This window comes from Nuphar pumila, chromosome 5 (genome assembly GCF_984573655.1).
Source record: "Nuphar pumila chromosome 5, dmNupPumi1.hap1.1, whole genome shotgun sequence".
Lineage (NCBI taxonomy): Eukaryota > Viridiplantae > Streptophyta > Magnoliopsida > Nymphaeales > Nymphaeaceae > Nuphar > Nuphar pumila.
In genome coordinates this window covers 39,151,686-39,168,162 of record NC_143253.1, presented here as the reverse complement: position 1 = coordinate 39,168,162, position 16,477 = coordinate 39,151,686, and the positions used below count along the sequence as shown (strand labels likewise).

The 16,477-nt window shown below is 36.7% G+C and overlaps 1 protein-coding gene and 1 pseudogene across 2 annotated transcripts; one reads left to right on the top strand and one right to left on the bottom strand.

Annotated features, from left to right (window-relative positions):
• Nucleotides 1–2,154: 2,154 nt before the first annotated feature.
• Nucleotides 2,155–13,391, top strand: LOC149837404 (uncharacterized). Its single transcript, XM_090008030.1, has 4 exons — nt 2,155–2,476; nt 2,559–2,663; nt 2,762–2,880; nt 13,316–13,391. The coding sequence occupies exons 1-4, from the start codon at nt 2,234–2,236 to the stop codon at nt 13,389–13,391; spliced, it is 543 nt and encodes a 180-aa protein (XP_089864156.1). The 5' UTR covers nt 2,155–2,233.
• Nucleotides 13,392–14,312: 921 nt separating this feature from the next.
• On the bottom strand, nt 14,313–15,513 carry LOC149837403 (RING-H2 finger protein ATL46 pseudogene; annotated as a pseudogene). The gene has a single exon (XR_016432233.1). The product of XR_016432233.1 is annotated as an RING-H2 finger protein ATL46 pseudogene (transcript).
• Between the last annotated feature and the right edge of the window lie 964 nt (nt 15,514–16,477).

The following is a 16,477-nucleotide window of genomic DNA, read 5'->3' as shown; positions in this document are numbered from 1 at the left end:
AGAAGGCTCTATTTGTGAGGCGTACACTTTAGAAGAGATTTCAAATTTCTCATCTATGTACTTCGAACCTCATATTCCAACACGTTACACATGCCCGCCCCGTAACGATGATGGAGAACAAGTAACTGTAGCTGACAAGCTGTCGATATTTCAACCACTTGGGCATGCATTTGGTAGTTGCCGATCAAAGCTATTGACAGATCGAGAGCAGGATGTATCACACATCTATATTCTTTTTAATTGCTCAGCGATCGACCCATACATCGAGTAAGTATATGTATATGCAACTCAATTATAAATCCTTTTATGTTCTATATGTGGATACATGACTCGGTAATATAAGTATTTGTGGTTTGCAGACGATTTGATCTGGAGTTGCGAAACGAAGTTTCACATCTCACTGATGCAGAAGTACAAAAAGAACGTGAAACTAAGTTTGTGGAGTGGTTGAAACAGTTGGTAAAGAAGCTAACATAAATTTTGTACTTATAAACAACACTAAGTTACTTAATTGATCGTGATCACAATCATTGTTTATGTTTGTGCGTAGGTTCGCAATGGTGATGTTAAAGATCAAGGAATATGTGATTTAGAAAATGGTCCGACCAAAGTTGTGCAATGCTACAACGGGTATATCGTAAATGGTTATTGATTCCATACAAAAGACTACGGTATAAACAAATCAACGATAAATAGTGGCGTGTGTGTCAAGGGTAGCAGCTACGGTGAAAATAAACATGATTACTACGGTGTTATAGAGGAAATAATGGAGTTGACTTACTTAGGCATGAATAACAGGGTTACGATATTCAAGTATCATTGGTTTGATCCAACTGCAACAAGACTCGACAAAGCTTCAGGCATTGTGAAGGTGAATCATAAATCCAGGTTTGGAACATATGAACCATTCATATTAGCCTCGCAAGCTCAACAAGTTTATTATACTTCATATCCGAGTATAAAAAAGTCAGATAGAAATGAATGGTGGGCAGTTTGCAAGGTGAAATCCAAACTATACCCCTGAAGACAGTGATTACTATCAATCAGATGATGTCTGTGACTTCGCTTATGGTCACGATGTTGCGCATGATATGCATGTCATATCTCCATTGGCTAATGAAACATTCATAGAGGAATGTGATCCAAATGATGTACCAAGTGGATGGGCAAACAATGAAGAAGAAGAAAGTCAAACTAGTGACGAGGAAGAATTCTCAAGCTAGTGAGCAAAATCTTATACTACAAACCTCTATTTAAATGCATTGTAATACTTGATGTGAGTTGTATTGCAATACTTGGTGTGAATGATTAAAAATTTTATTTGAATGTATTGTAATACTTGATACGAATGATTCGAATGCATTGTAATACTTGATGTGAATGATTTCAATTATCTGAATGTATTATAATTTATGAAATTAATGAATGATTTGAATTAGTGCAATACTTGATGTCAATAATTTGAATTATTTGAATGCATTGCAATGCTTGATGTGAATGACTTGAATGCATTATAATACTTGATGTGAATTATTTGAATGTATTGTATGACATATGTTATTTGTTAGAATATGGTTCGTGGAGGTTATAGTGGTCGCTCATCCAGTAGTAGCCAGACTCAACCTTCATCTTCACGGGCTCCTGTGATAGGTATATCATATAACTAATTAGATGCTTGATTAGTTCAAATGCACATTCTGAGAATTTCTAATGTGTTTTTTTACAGATGATGTTGCGCCTGTACACGACCCACCTACATCAGTTGATCGCACAAGTCAACAGCCAATACAGGAAACAGGGTCTTCTCAGGCTGGCACAAGAAGACTCATTCGAATAGTGTATATCGATAATCGACCGTAAGTATTTTGTTTTCAATTATTGCATATCTTTTAAATATTTTATATTGATATTTACTGTGTAACAATTCATGTGCAGCACGAGGTTTGAGCCACAAGAAGTAGTACGGGAGATTAGGAATTCACTTCTTCAACATCTACCAGGACCAGTTGCTCAATGGAAAGAGTACCCAAAGGAGGTGTTAGACAGATTGTGGTCCTTATTCATGGTATACAGTTGTTCCTCATAGTTAATGTGTTTCATATTTAATTTATTTAAGCAATGTCTACTAACTTTCTGAAAATATTTGTAGGCTTCGAATCGCTTTGCAACTACGGTGGAAGAAAATGATGCAAGGAAGGTGTGGCAGAAGGTGGCTGCCAATCGATTTGCAGACATGCTGCACACTATGAAGACTGCAGCAAAAAAAACATCTGGCGTAGTAGATGATCCATTACTGTGGAAGGGCCATGGTCCTATTACTATCAGGAGAGATTACTGGGATGAAATGTGCGATAAGTGGGCAGGAGATGCATTTAAAAATCGCTCTGCGAAGGCTTCACAAAATCGATCGAAGATGCCCGAAGCCCATCTACACACAGGTGGATCTAAGACATTTGGGAGCCACCTAAAGAAAATGGTAACTCATCAATATATAATATTAATTTTATAAGTATTGTTGCAAACTTGTGTACTAAATCTTTTGTCATTCAACTTCGCAGGAAGCAGAAAAAGGAGGCAGTGTACCATATAAGGATGTGTTTGTAGAAACACATAAACGGAAGACCACGGGAGTCTTCGTATCAGAGAAGGCGAGAACGACAACGGTATGTCTTAATTCTATTAATAATCATTGCAATATATATGCAAGTTATCATAATGTTATCATTAATTATTAATGAATACTTTAAACATTATTTTGTAGGAGGCATATGAGCAACAGATGGTAGAGCGATATGGCGAAGACGCTACTCAGCATCCATCATTTGATCCTACAGCATGGGTGACTGCAGCAGGTGAACCCAAAAAAGGTCGCGTGTTCGGGTTTGGGAGTAATATGAACACTTCACCAGTTATTGGTTCTTCCAGTTATGGCTCACCGACTTCTTGCGCCGACATAAGCTCCAAGCAGCCGACTATTCTTTCTGGTGATGATGTACGCGAGATCATTAATGAATCACTGAATAACTACTTCCAATACACCGTCGCCCCCTTTCTCCGAAATGAGATCAAGGCCGCTGTTCAGGATAGGGGATCTTCGATTCCAGGTCCCTCTCAGGTATAATCACATATATAGTTTTTTTTACTGTCTTAAAGCACATCTGAGCATGGTAGAATCACATATAGAGTTTTTCTAGATGCCTTAGAACACATATGAACATGCTATAATCACATATTCAATTTTTTTACTGCCTTAGCACACATATGAGCATGATAGAATCATATATATATATATATATATATATATATATATATATATATATATATATATATATATATATATATATATATATATATAACTTTTTGTCTGCCTTAGAGCACATATGAGTATGATAGAATCACATATAAAGTTTTTTTGATTGCATTAGAACACATATGAGCATGCTATAATCACATATTCAGTTTTTTGACTGCCTAAGAACACATATGAGCATATTATAATCACATATTCAGTTTTTTGACTGCCTTAGCACACATATGAGCATGCTATAATAACATATAGAGTTTTTTAACTGCCTTAGAACACATATGAACATGTTATATATCATTTATGATAGAATCACATATAAAATTTTTGGCTTTGTCTACCTTAGAGCACATATGAGCATGCTATATTCACATATTCAATTTTTTTACTGCCTTAGCACACATACGAGCATGATCGAATCACATATATAGTTTTTTGCCTGCCTTAAAGCACATCTGAGCATGGTAGAATCACATATAGAGTTTTTTTAGATGCCTTAGAACACATATGAACATGCTATAATCACATATTCAATTTTTTGACTGCCTTAGCACACATATGAGCATGATAGAATCACATATAGAGTTTTTTTATTGCCTTAGATCACACATGAGCACATGATAGAATCACATATAGTGTGTAATTTATTTCATTATATTTTGTTTATCAATACTGACTGTTCTTTTCTTGTGTAGGCTGCTAGCGATAATCAGGGTAGTGGAGCTGAAGGGACAGATAAAGACAATGAACAAGAAGACGCACAAAATCTTGGTGATGATTAGAGGACTGTGTTGAAGAAGTTCTATTTTTTTTATTTTTCCTAAATGTAATTGTTGAATTGTAAATAATTAAACTTCTTAATTTTAAGGTGGAACGATTAATTATTGTAGATACTTGTTATATGAATTTTTTTGTGTGGTTTGTTTTTTATTTACAGGAAATATAAATTGTACAAGAAATAGAAATTGTACAGTTCTCGGTAATTAATTTTTAAATATTTTTTTTTTGATTTTTTTTTGTGTTTGCGACGGATTAGCGACGGATGATTCCGTCGCTATTCATATTAATCTAGCAACGGCATAGCGACGGAACCATCCGTCGCTATTCATATTAATCTAGCGACGGCATAGCGACGGAATTAAATCCGTCGCCAAGCCGTGGTCGCCGTTTAGTACCGGCGGATTGGCGACGGAATATAGCGCTCGTTATTCCGTCGCAATTAGCGACGGACCTGGCGACGGAATAATTCCGTCGCCAGTTAGCGTCGAAATATTCACGACGTAAGCATACTGTCGCCTCGTTGTCGCTAATCCGTCGCTAACTATGTTAGCGACGGATTAGCGACGGAATGTGGTCGTCGCTAATCTACTGCTTTGTTGTAGTGTAACCATCGATCTCAAGACAAAATACAGTAAGACAAATATGTATTTTTAAAAGATTGACTTAAAATAATACTTGCAAAAGCTATGACAATGAATTGTGTATTACGAAAAACCTAATTTGGATAAAATCAACAAAAGATTACAGAAAATTTTGTCAAAATAAATCTTGTTGTAGGCTCAAATCATAGACCTTTATGGGTCCAATGAGACAACTTGAATGATTGACTGCGCAATATGAATGCTATTGATGAGATAATCAAATCATGATGATAAAAAACTTCATGACAAATAACTGACAAGACAAAAGGGATATTTATGACTGACAAAAGTGCATGACATAATGCTAAGTGCCATGGTAGAACTTATGAAATGAATGTGAATGATAACCTAAGTCTAAAAATGATGCTCTATTTTTTTTTTCAAAAAAAAAGTAATTGTCTCTTGCTAAATTTTTTTAAAGTGAATGCTGAGAATAAAAATGTTTATCACATATGCCTTGAAAAGTCTTGCAAACATGAGAAGAGTGAGTGAAAAATGAGTCTATGCAACTTGCAATATTCAACAATAATTTGATTCTTTGTCAATGTTAATCTGACTTTATTTTATACTTTTCCCCCTAATTAAAGTTATTATAAAATAACAAACTTACTCTTTTTTACTAGAATAAATCTTCTATTTGGTCCAAATTTCAATACAAATAGTCATAGAAGTGCATGTATAAATTCATGCTTTAATAGTTGTCAATTTAATTGCACAAAGACCGAGACTCTAAAAATTTCTAAATGAGCAAGATTCCTTAGCCATTTAAGCCTGAAAATAAGAACTCAAAGTGCATAAAAGTTTGAGTTCCATTCTGATGCACTTTAATCTCGCCACTCCAAGTTATGCATTAAAGTTATCTATATTGAATATTTTTAAGTGACCAACCATTTTTCAAAGACTTTGAAAGTGACGATAGGACATGAGTGATTGAACTTAAAATAATGAAGATAAATGAGAATAACAATGGTAAGAAATAAAATGGTAACCTTTTTTTTGAGGTAAATAGACACATTATGAACTTTGGGTATCACGAGGCTTAAAAGGGTTAGCAAAGAAAGTTGGACATAACATTCTTGAATGTGAGACCCAAAGAAAATCAAGTGGGTAAGGGATCATGGACATCTCTTGCTTGAAATCTTCAATTGCATAGGGAGCATTGCAACTTTTGAAGCTACACTTTTTTTTTTCAATAATGCCTCTTTTTTCTTCAACAATGCCTTTTTTTCCCTTTTTTCACTGCCACCAGGACCTAAGATCAGGTGATGATTTTAAGAAAAACCATCAAGTCTAGGGGATGATAATTTCTTTCTTTTTTTTGGAATTTTTTACCTTTTTTAGAACTTTCTTCTTCTTCTTGATGCTCCCCTTCATAAAATAAAAAAATGCCCTAGGATAAGGCATGAATGAGTAGGTTTTGCTTTTTACAATGAGATGACAGACTTAGTGCAGAAGACACTAGAGCATAAGATAGATAAGTTCACAAGACTGACTAAAGGAGGGTATGAGAAGCAAAGACAAAACAAAAGGTAGTCTTAACATCTTTCAGTTTTAAGAGTTTTTCCTCTAAGTGGGTCATTATGGTCTTAAATCATAGAATATAATACTCAATATGCCCATATATGATTCATTCTTTATTATTTGTAGGTTTTATAAAGAGATTTACCTTTCTATTTTACTATAAGCTCATTCATTTTATATTGCCTTCTCATAAAGGGCTCAACCTTAAAGTTTTTTCTTCATAATAATGAAAAAAAATTGACTAGTGCTAATGATGCAAGGAGTGGAGATGAAGTACATGCAAACTTTTCATAAATGCAATGACTTCTTACTAAAGCCCATTCAAATGACAACTCTTTTGAGAATGGCAATTTTGAAAATTTATTTATTTTAAATTTTTTTAAATAATTATTTATAATGGATGATCACACAACTCACTCACATTCTCAAACGATGTGAGAATGATGAATGCATGACTTTGGATTGCAAGAGGTTGAAAGCAAACCTGATCCTAGTGATGCAGTTTTAACTCCACTGATTTTGTGACCCAATATGGAGAACAAGGCATCCTTTGAATCTGCCCAAGCAATAAACTTAAGATGTTGTGAGGATATATTCATGACATTTTTCTCTTAAAGTATAATATGACCCATATTCTGATTTTGTCCCCATCCTTTCCAACCATGATCTTTTAAAAGATTAAGATTTGGATTTTTTTCCTATTGTTGCCCCAAATATGGTTATGTAAAATGGTAGATGATGTTGATCTTTCACATTATTGAAAATTTTTACTAACTTTTTGGCTCTCTTTACTCAACATAGATTTGCTCTGTATAATGCAAATTATAGAGGACTCTGCCATATTGAACAAAAAAGCAGAAGCTCAGATTGAACTTGCTAAGTTGTTGGTTTTTCCTTGGATGCAACCCATGGTCCAAGCCGAGATCACACAAGATTGAGGACCACCAATAACATAAGCATGATGATGTTGCATCTTTCTTTGACAATTTTTTGGTTTCCCTGAGGAATCTCATTAGCAGAACTTTCTTCTTCCTCCAAAGAGGCATCATGAGTTTCAATTTTTGAATTCTCCATGACATAATCTGAACAATTCATATGAGCATGATTGTTTGTATTTGACAAATTGGATAAGCCAAAATCTTTTATTACATCAGCAAATTCAAGATCTTCCTCTTCAATGGGATTCTCTGATGCCTTTTCTTCCTCTAAAATGGTGTGCTAGGGATTAACTCAAGTACAAATGAACCTTTCTTTTATGGAATCTTGGTAGGATTGTCCTCTTTTGAACTTTCTTCTTCTGAAGCCTTGGCAAGACTTTCTTGTTTTGGAGCCTTGGCAAGACTTTTCTCTTTCTCTTTTATAACGACAACCTCATTGGATGACTCAGGCAAAATTGCTTTTTTGAGACTTGGTTAGAAGCATTCTTTTCTTTCTTCTTAACTTGAGTCCCACATTGGTGGACCTGAGTGAAAGCATACTTAGGTGATTCAGACAACTGTGAGGCTTCTTTTTTATCAGCAAAGTCAATATAGATTCTGAGAATTATGACAAAATTTTTTAATACTGCAACAACTTTGCTAATCATGTTGACTTTTTCCATTCTGAATGCAACTTGGTTTCTCTTGAGCTTCTTTATTTTTTATGAATAGTTCACCTTTGTCAGTGTGGTCCTAGATTATATGCCTAAGGAGAATAACTCTTTAGTATCATGGCCAAAAGCCTTATGATCTTTGTAAAAAAATTATTGTGTCCCTTCATTTTATCTGGGGCAGATTTGATACTTTAGGTAATTTAAAATCCTTATTTTGTAACAAAATATACAAAAATTTAGATTGTGTCTGTTGGATCTCGATTAACTTTATCTTTAGACCATCTATGATTTTGGGTTTGCCCCTAGTTTTGCTTGGGAGACTCAAACATTTTCTTTGCCTTTTAAAAAGTAGACACATTAACTTGGTTTTTGAATGATTCTTATTAAACCTATCTTTTATAGATATAGTATTAACCAGAATCTAATCATCCATGCCTCTTTTGAGGTTTACTTCTATCTAAGTGGTAATATCTAATATCAATTAGATTGACAAAGGTCTCACACTTTTGAGGAGCTAAGAAACCCTTAAGTGGCTAGTTGAACTTGACTAAAATCATGGTGAGTGCATGAGACTCACGTATTGATATGGCCTCCCCTTCTAAGTACTTTGGGAACCATTGAATCAAGATCAGTCATTTTTTAGACAGTCAAAACAAGCATCCAGAAAAAGAACCACGTGGGTTTTTGGGTTTCTTATCCCATTAAACTTGACAAATTTTCTCAAAGTGAGATCTAAAGGCTCATTACTCTAACCTAAAATAAAGTCCTAGGTCTCATAGGGTCTCCCTTTACCCTTGGATAGGCAGAATCCGAATCTATGCCAAAAAAGAAAAATGTAGTGTTGGTCATCTATTTTCAAAAACTCCTAGAAAGTAGTAATATAACTTATGGATAGAGAGATATGGTCTTGATAATGATGCAGGGTCATAAAAGAAAAAGAAACATAATTTGACTTTGTATTCGAGGGGGGTCCAATATTCAAAAAAAAAACTAGTAAAACTAACCTTACAATGCTAAGATTCCCAAGATGCTAGTTTCAACAACTATGAGAGAGGTTATACCATGATCGTTGTTCCGTGGATCTCTAAATTTTGAAAACCAAAAAGAGAGTTTTATTTGAAAATGATTTTAGATTCAAAAACTAGATTTGAATATAAGATAAGAGAGTTGTGGGATTTGCTTTTCAAGTTGTGCATCTTTCCTCCTCTGCTGAGCAGAGGTCAACTGCACCAAGAGCTCAAAATCTTCAACACCGAGTAATCGTACCTCATAAGCGAGTCCTAAAAGAAGGTGAGCATGATGGTGTGAGCCACCATCAAGGCTAAAAAAAAACTTGAAAACATGATATAATATTCTTTAAGAAAATTCGTACTTTTATAATAAAATAAATACAACAAATATAATAAAAAGTTAGAAAAATCAAATCTCACCTCGAGCTTAGTAGCCTTTTCCTATGATAATGATGAGCACGGTGAAACTCGGGTAGCACTTTGGCTAAGCACGAGATCTAGGAAGCTAGGTGAAACAAGGAATCTAGATTTAGAATAGGCTCAGGTTGGCTCAATTGGGTTGGACTCATGTGGAAAGGGTCTGAGTGCTGGATTTAGGAAAGCTTGGTTGGACGGTAAGTACAATAAAGTTTATTTACTTAAGTTCTAGATGCTAAACTAAGGAGAGGGGTCCCTATTTATAGATTTTGAGATGAGTATGAAATATAATCCTATAGATCCAAGATCTTGATCTGACTTCTGATGACATGGCACGACTCTATTGGTTGGAGGCTTAAAGCACTTTTTCTAATTGGTTCTTGCTGCAAGGATGAATCCTATTTATTGGAATTACTTAGATTCTGGGCTATGCAACTTAAAACTGGCAAAGTAATATAAGGTGAGAGCAATCCCTAAGAGATTAGGAGAGCTTATCTCTAAGAGAATGGGAGAAACTTATAAGTGTCTTATAAGGTTTTATAAGAAAATATGAATCTAGGGGTATGAATAGAGCTTTCAAAAGTTTTCTATGGGAATTTTGGATCTCTACATTTCAAATTGGGTCATACTTCAGATTCATTATGATAGGATAACTTGTTTTGGCTATAACTCCTATTTGAATGTCAAATGGAGGCATGATTTGATGTATTAGAAAGATAACATCCATTACTTTCATTTATATTTTAAAAATAAATTTATTTATTTTGGCAGTCAAAAATTCACTCAAAGTAGAACCTAATTGAAAAACAAGATTTTTACTTAACAAGTCACCTTGTTTTGGTCATAACTTTTAACTCTAATATCAGATTGTCTCGATTTTTGACTTGTTTAAAAGATAAGATCATCTAGTTTAATTAATATCTTTAAAACCCTTAAAAATATTATTTTTGAAGTCAACAAATAAAGTTAAAGTTAGAATAACTCTGAAATAAGTTGAAAATTAGCACTGGATTTTGGCATATGAATCCTTATATGAAATGACATTCAAAATTGGAGTGTCTACACTCTCTAAGCTAAGAAGGTAGTAGAGGATGATTCTTGAAAGATAGTGTATTGATACATAAAATGCAATCTCTTTTCTTGATTCAAAAGCATGTCATAGATATCATATAAGGAAGGAAAATTCTTCAATGTAGTAACAGTGGTAACAAAACTCTCATACTCACTAGAGAGTCTGTTTAAAACTCTCATACTCACTAGAGAGTCTGTTTAAAGTATACTGAATGATATCCTTCTCCTCAACAAATTCACGTACTGCACTAAAAGAATTGACCCCAAATTTCATATGATTGAGGTACTCAAACATGGTTTTGTCATCTTTTCTAACATCTTGCAAATCCTTTTTTAATTGCATAATCCTAAGAGATGAATGAGAAGCATAAGACTTCTCTATGGTGATCCAAGCCTCTCTAGCAAATGAGATACAAACATACTAACTTAGTACGACCTTAGTAACAATGGCTTTGATCCAACACAATGCAAGTTGATCACACCTTTTCCAAATAAGAAAATCGAGCTTCATGACCGCTGGTTCCCATGTTTTCCACTTGGAATGAATTGGGGAGGAGGTAAAGACGTCTCATCAACAAACTTTAAAATATTTTGACTAAACATTACTGACTCTATCTAAGATCGCTAGAGTAAATAGTTATTCCTATCCAACTTGACTAACACCAATTTAGAAAAAGCACCATTGAGTAACAAGATTATGAACAAGAGCATTTGATGTATTGGAAGCCATGATTGTGATGAGCTGAAACCAACAATGCACCACTAAGCAACCACCAAACATTGTGACATTGATAGAACCCAGAACTAAAAAACAATAATGTTTAAACTCTAAGAATGGGTCTGGTAAACGAGTTGAATGAACCAATGTTACAACCTGAATTTCAAAAGATGGTGCAGATTCGAGATTCAAGATCAACATGCCTTTCTCTACACGCAGTGAGGGTCGTCCACTCTTAGGTGGGGCTCATAAGAGTGATATGGCAACTAAGGTATCCTATTCACATGTGAAAAAGTCAATGGACACATGTCCATACTAAAAGAAAAAAGAGCATAACACTTGTCCATGCCAAAAGCAAGGAGAGTCAGCTGGTGGGGGCCACATGGAAGGGCGTTAATTAAGAAGTTTAGGGTGGAACATCTCCACCTCTCTAAAAGATTCTTTCACCTTCTAGAAAGGTGATTAGGCAGAGTCTAATTAGGTCTTCTTATGTTGGTTTTAATTAAGACTTTTAATTAGAATATGAGTCATGACAGAGGTATAACTCTATAATCATCTCTCTAGTCTAGTTATTGTTTCTCAGTAGGACTCTTTATGACATATATGATTAAGTAGAGACTTTATCTAAGGCCTCTCATCTATAAATAAAGGTCAAAGATTCTCCTTCTATGCAATGAAATAATATTAAAGTTTTTTCATAACCTCTCTCTCCCTCTATCTAGGTGTGTCTCTCTTCCTTTCTTCCTCTTTCTCTCTTCTCTCACATTTTTCCCTTTCTTCTCTATGATTCACGTAAGGCCAAGCCTCCCTATACTTGTCCTCTATCTCTTTCAAGGGCCCAAACCCTTCTCATACCCCTCTCTTGCAATGGAACACCTCTTTAACTGTGGAAGCTAACATTGGAGCCCTCTTAGTCGTGATTCTGCTTATCAATCTCATCTTTGTTTTAGGTATTTATACACTTTCTAGACTCCTATCATACCTTAGGACCATTCTCTAACCTTTTTTGAAGCCTCTTAAGTTGTCTAGACCAAGATCTCACCCAAACGAGTAGTGTAGTCCCATTCTGTGAGTTGTTTTGTCTTTTCTAATCTTATATACATACCCTGACCACACCTGAACATGTGGACTCGTTTAACACCTCCTTAGACATGCTACATAACCTCTGAAACTGATCTCAGCCTTAACTAAGACCCTACCCACATTTGAGACTCAAAATACTAAAATTACACCTACCAATTCGACAAAACGTGTATTTTTACCTGTTTGACCTCATCAGCCTCCCTAATGACCTAGTCTGACCCCTAGCATCTTATATCAAACCCCAACACACAAATGTTTCTAGGTCCCTCTAGACTTTCTACACCAAGTCCGTTCAGATCTTGACTGAAATCTCTTCTCAATTTGCATACCAAACCCAATTTTGACCTACCTGATTTAGCCATTTGACCTTATTTTTTTGTACTTCTCAAATCGTTGAGATGTTTTGCATCATAGATCTTATGATTCCGGTTAGCAGCCACAACAACCAAATAAGCATGTACAAGCTTGACTCATTTACCAGTGGACTGAGCTCATGACTTTGCTTGTGCTTGTGTTTAGCCAAGCCGAGTTCAAGCTTTGCTCATCCCTAAACGAGATGAGTGGAATATAGACTGGCTCATAAAAAAATGTCATTTTATTTATACATGGAATGCATGTATTTTCTATATATTGCATTTAAAATATATATTTTAGATATTAAACTTAATAATTCATATTTTACATGTATATTTTTCAAGCATCTTTCTCATATTATATATATATATATATATATATATATATATATATATATATATATATATATATATATATATATATATATATATTAGAATGAAAACCCTCTCAAACTTCCCCAATTAAATTTTTTGGTGTTTTAGCATGATTGATCTACTTTAAATTGACACTTGAATCATGAATTTTGGATAGAAAAAATGGTATTTGGATCCTTGAAAATTTATGAAAATTGTACGCCGTTGATTTTGAAACCTATAAAAACCTATCCATGCATCGGAATCAAATGCTCCAAGAACTGATTCTTATAAAAACAAGCATATAGATTACATTTGTATGGTTAGAATTTTGAAAAATATATCAAAAAATTAATAAAACGTCCACTGGAGAGGTTTGAGAGGGTTTTCCATTGGAGAGGTTTTCATTTCCCTATTTATATATATATATATATAAGCTCACCTAAGCTAAACTGAACAGTTTGCCGTTCAGGCTCAACTCATTTAAGCTAAACAAGCTACTTACAGCTCGGCTCGGCTCGGCAGCTACAGGAGCAGATCCAAGCTGAGTCATGAGCTGCTGGGTTTATTTAGGATCCCTAGCTAAGAGTCTCACATTGGAAGCCGGGATATGCTGCTTGTCCGAACGTAGCATGAGATCTAAGATGCTGCATTTAATACGCCTTGGATCTAGCCATGGGGACCATGTATTCAAAGTTGAAACGCACCCTAAATCCTGTCAAGTCCAACACAAGTTGTTAGTGGCATGGGCGTGGCCCCAACTGAAGGTCTATCGTAGTCAACAATTGGTTTTGACTTTTGAGTTGAGCATGAGTTCTTAATGCTTTCTTTGGAGAAGTGAAGAAGGAACAGTAAGGGTTAAGAAAGACGGAAAAAATTCACCCATGAAAGGAGTTCTTTTTTGCACTCATTACGTGGCTCCATGCGCCCTCCCATTAATTGCAGATTTTGTCTTTTGAGCAGCAAAAGGCCAAAAAGGGAACGTCGGACACAACGTGAAAATTCTTTAGTATCTTTTTTGTTCTCTCTGTTTTATTTCACAACTGGCTTTTTCAAGTTCCATCCCCCACCCAAGGTTTGAAATATGCTGTCCCCAACTTGGCTTTGTGGTGCCCACGAGGGCTCTGCTCATCTGGTAGGAGGGGCCGACCTATGAACATCATTATGTTGACACACTGGATGTCATGAGTTTGAAACGCTCTGGTTCAAAGTCGAAGCAGAGTATACTCCTCGGTGGACAGAGGGACCCCCCAAGGGTTTTACCAACCAGAGGCTTACTGATGTGGTCAGTGATGAATATCTGAATCCGTTTACATATAAAAAGGCAGATCCAATCGGGTATGAGCTTTTTTACCATCCAAGTCCGTTTAGCCAACATTGGATTAGTGGAATATGGTATTGGCCACATCCAATCGGAATCCCCAACAAGAACCGTTTACATCACTATAACAAAACTAGAACTGAACTTAAAATGGCAAACTGTACAAGGACTGCTTCAATTAATCAAACACCAACAAAGCACATCATTCACCGACAAGACAAATTCATTTGAGAATCAAGAATGAATAGAGAAAGAAAAAGCGTCATTGTACATCAACATCATTGGTGTCACCAAACCAAGCCCAAAAAAACAACTGAATCCTCCTAAGCCCCACTACAAGCATCATCTTTAGCACAGGATGCATCAATCACAGGGTCCCTCCTAGGCCAAAGCCAGATCTTTGAAACAGAGAAGCTATCCCCTCTACTCCTACTCAATCTCCTCCCCTCCAAATCCATACCACCCACACCAGACCCACCTAGCCCATCCCCCGAACCCTCCGGCGGGACTGATCCACCAGGCAGCCGCGCCACCGCCAACTTCACCCTCAAACTTGGCTCACCCACCACATACTGAAACGAACCCATTGAGAAGCACCTCCTACCATCAACACTAGCACTACCACCAGTACTACTCTCTCCAACCATGCCACCATCACTACCATCATGACCATCCAGCTTCTTAAACTTGCCTAGCTTAATACTGAACACCTTATTAACATCATCATGAACATGATCATCAACATCATTATCATCATCAGATTTATGGCCACCATCATCATCGTAGATGATGCCCATCATGCCAGGCATGTCAAGTATGCTCCCCCTGCACAAGGGGCAAGTCGAGTTAGCCAGCAGCCACGTGTCAATACACGATAGGTGGAAGGCGTGGGCGCAGTTGGGGAGCAGCCTGAGCTTGTCATGATCTACGAACTCGGAGAGGCAGACCGGACAATCAAAGGCCTCCCCGCGTCTCGGGAAGATCACGGACCGGAAGGAGAAGACGGGGAGCGAGTCGATGAGGGATTGGTCGACGCCCGAGTCGTTGAGGTGGAAGAGCTGCCGCAGCTGCCTAGAGTCGACGGTGGGGATCTGGCGGTCGTGGGGATCGGACGGCGGGGAGGGGCGCGGGACGAAGCAGCGGAGGAGGAGGAGAAGGAGGCCCGAGAAGAAGAAGATGACGGCCAGGATGGCGATGACGAAGGGCACCGCCGGGGTGATCCTGGCCGTTGGTGAGGCCGGTGCTTGGGAGATGGGCGGTGTGGGGGCAGCAGCGGTAAACGTGTCATTTTTCTGGGCGACCCAGTTGGCCGGTGGTGGGGCTCCGGTGGGAGGTCTGAGGGAAGCCATTAATGGAGGTCATTGGGTGGTAGCCTGGTTAGAGAGAGAGAGAGAGAGATAAATTAGTGGGTTTTGGTGGGGTGGGTATTGAGGAACGAGGAAGAGGTCATTGGGTGGTTGTGTGTATATATATATATATATATATATATATATATATATATATATATATATATATATATATATATATAGAGAGAGAGAGAGAGAGAGAGAGAGTTTGGGGGGTTTTGGTGGGGTGGGCGAATGGGTGGGTTTGGTTTGATTTGATTTGATTTTGGCACTTTTGACCTTTTTTTTCGCATTGTATTTTTGGAGGGAGTTTATATCGTGGGAGGTAAAGTTAAATTTCAAGAAACCCTAGAAAGGGGTGCACCGGGTACTACTTTACTAGACTCTTATTGAAAAAACTATTGTTTCCAGGATTGATTATTCGTAGACAACAATGACTGTTATATCCTTTGATATTTTGATGGACTGATTGCCATAGTGACTCTTGACTGCTCATCAAATGCATATCAATTAGTCTCTCTCTCTCTGGGTGTAACCGCGGTTGGGTTCGGGTCGGGTCTAACATTAAGATCCAAACCAAACCCAGTCTAATTCAGGTTCAGGTTTGGTACAGCTAAAAATTGTAGACCCATAGGGATTAACATGTTCGGGTAGGTATTGGGTCAAGTCTTTAATATAACCGTTTTGGTTCGGGTCAAGGTATGATTAAAAGAAATTGTAGACACATAGATTAACCGGTTCGGGTATGAATGGTTTAAGGCTTAACATGTTTGGGTTTTAGCTTGGGTATTGATGTGACTGGTATTCTAGTCCTAATTGTTTTTATGGCTAGAAACCATGGTCGAACCAAGTCACTTAATGGGCCCTACCCCTCTGAGAGAAACCCCACATGAGGTCACCAATACCTAAGCCTTCACGAAGCCCACCAATTGAAGGCACTAAAAATATATATAAATCAATGAAATTA

Coding starts and splice junctions, on each gene's coding strand:
- LOC149837404 (XM_090008030.1), top strand. CDS start 2,234: ATGCTGCACACTATGAAGACTGCAGCAAAAAAAACATCTGGCGTAGTA. Junction 2,664..2,761: donor AGAAGGCGAGAACGACAACG/GTATGTCTTAAT, acceptor ATTATTTTGTAG/GAGGCATATGAGCAACAGAT. Junction 2,881..13,315: donor AAAAAAGGTCGCGTGTTCGG/GTTTGGGAGTAA, acceptor TTTGCCGTTCAG/GCTCAACTCATTTAAGCTAA.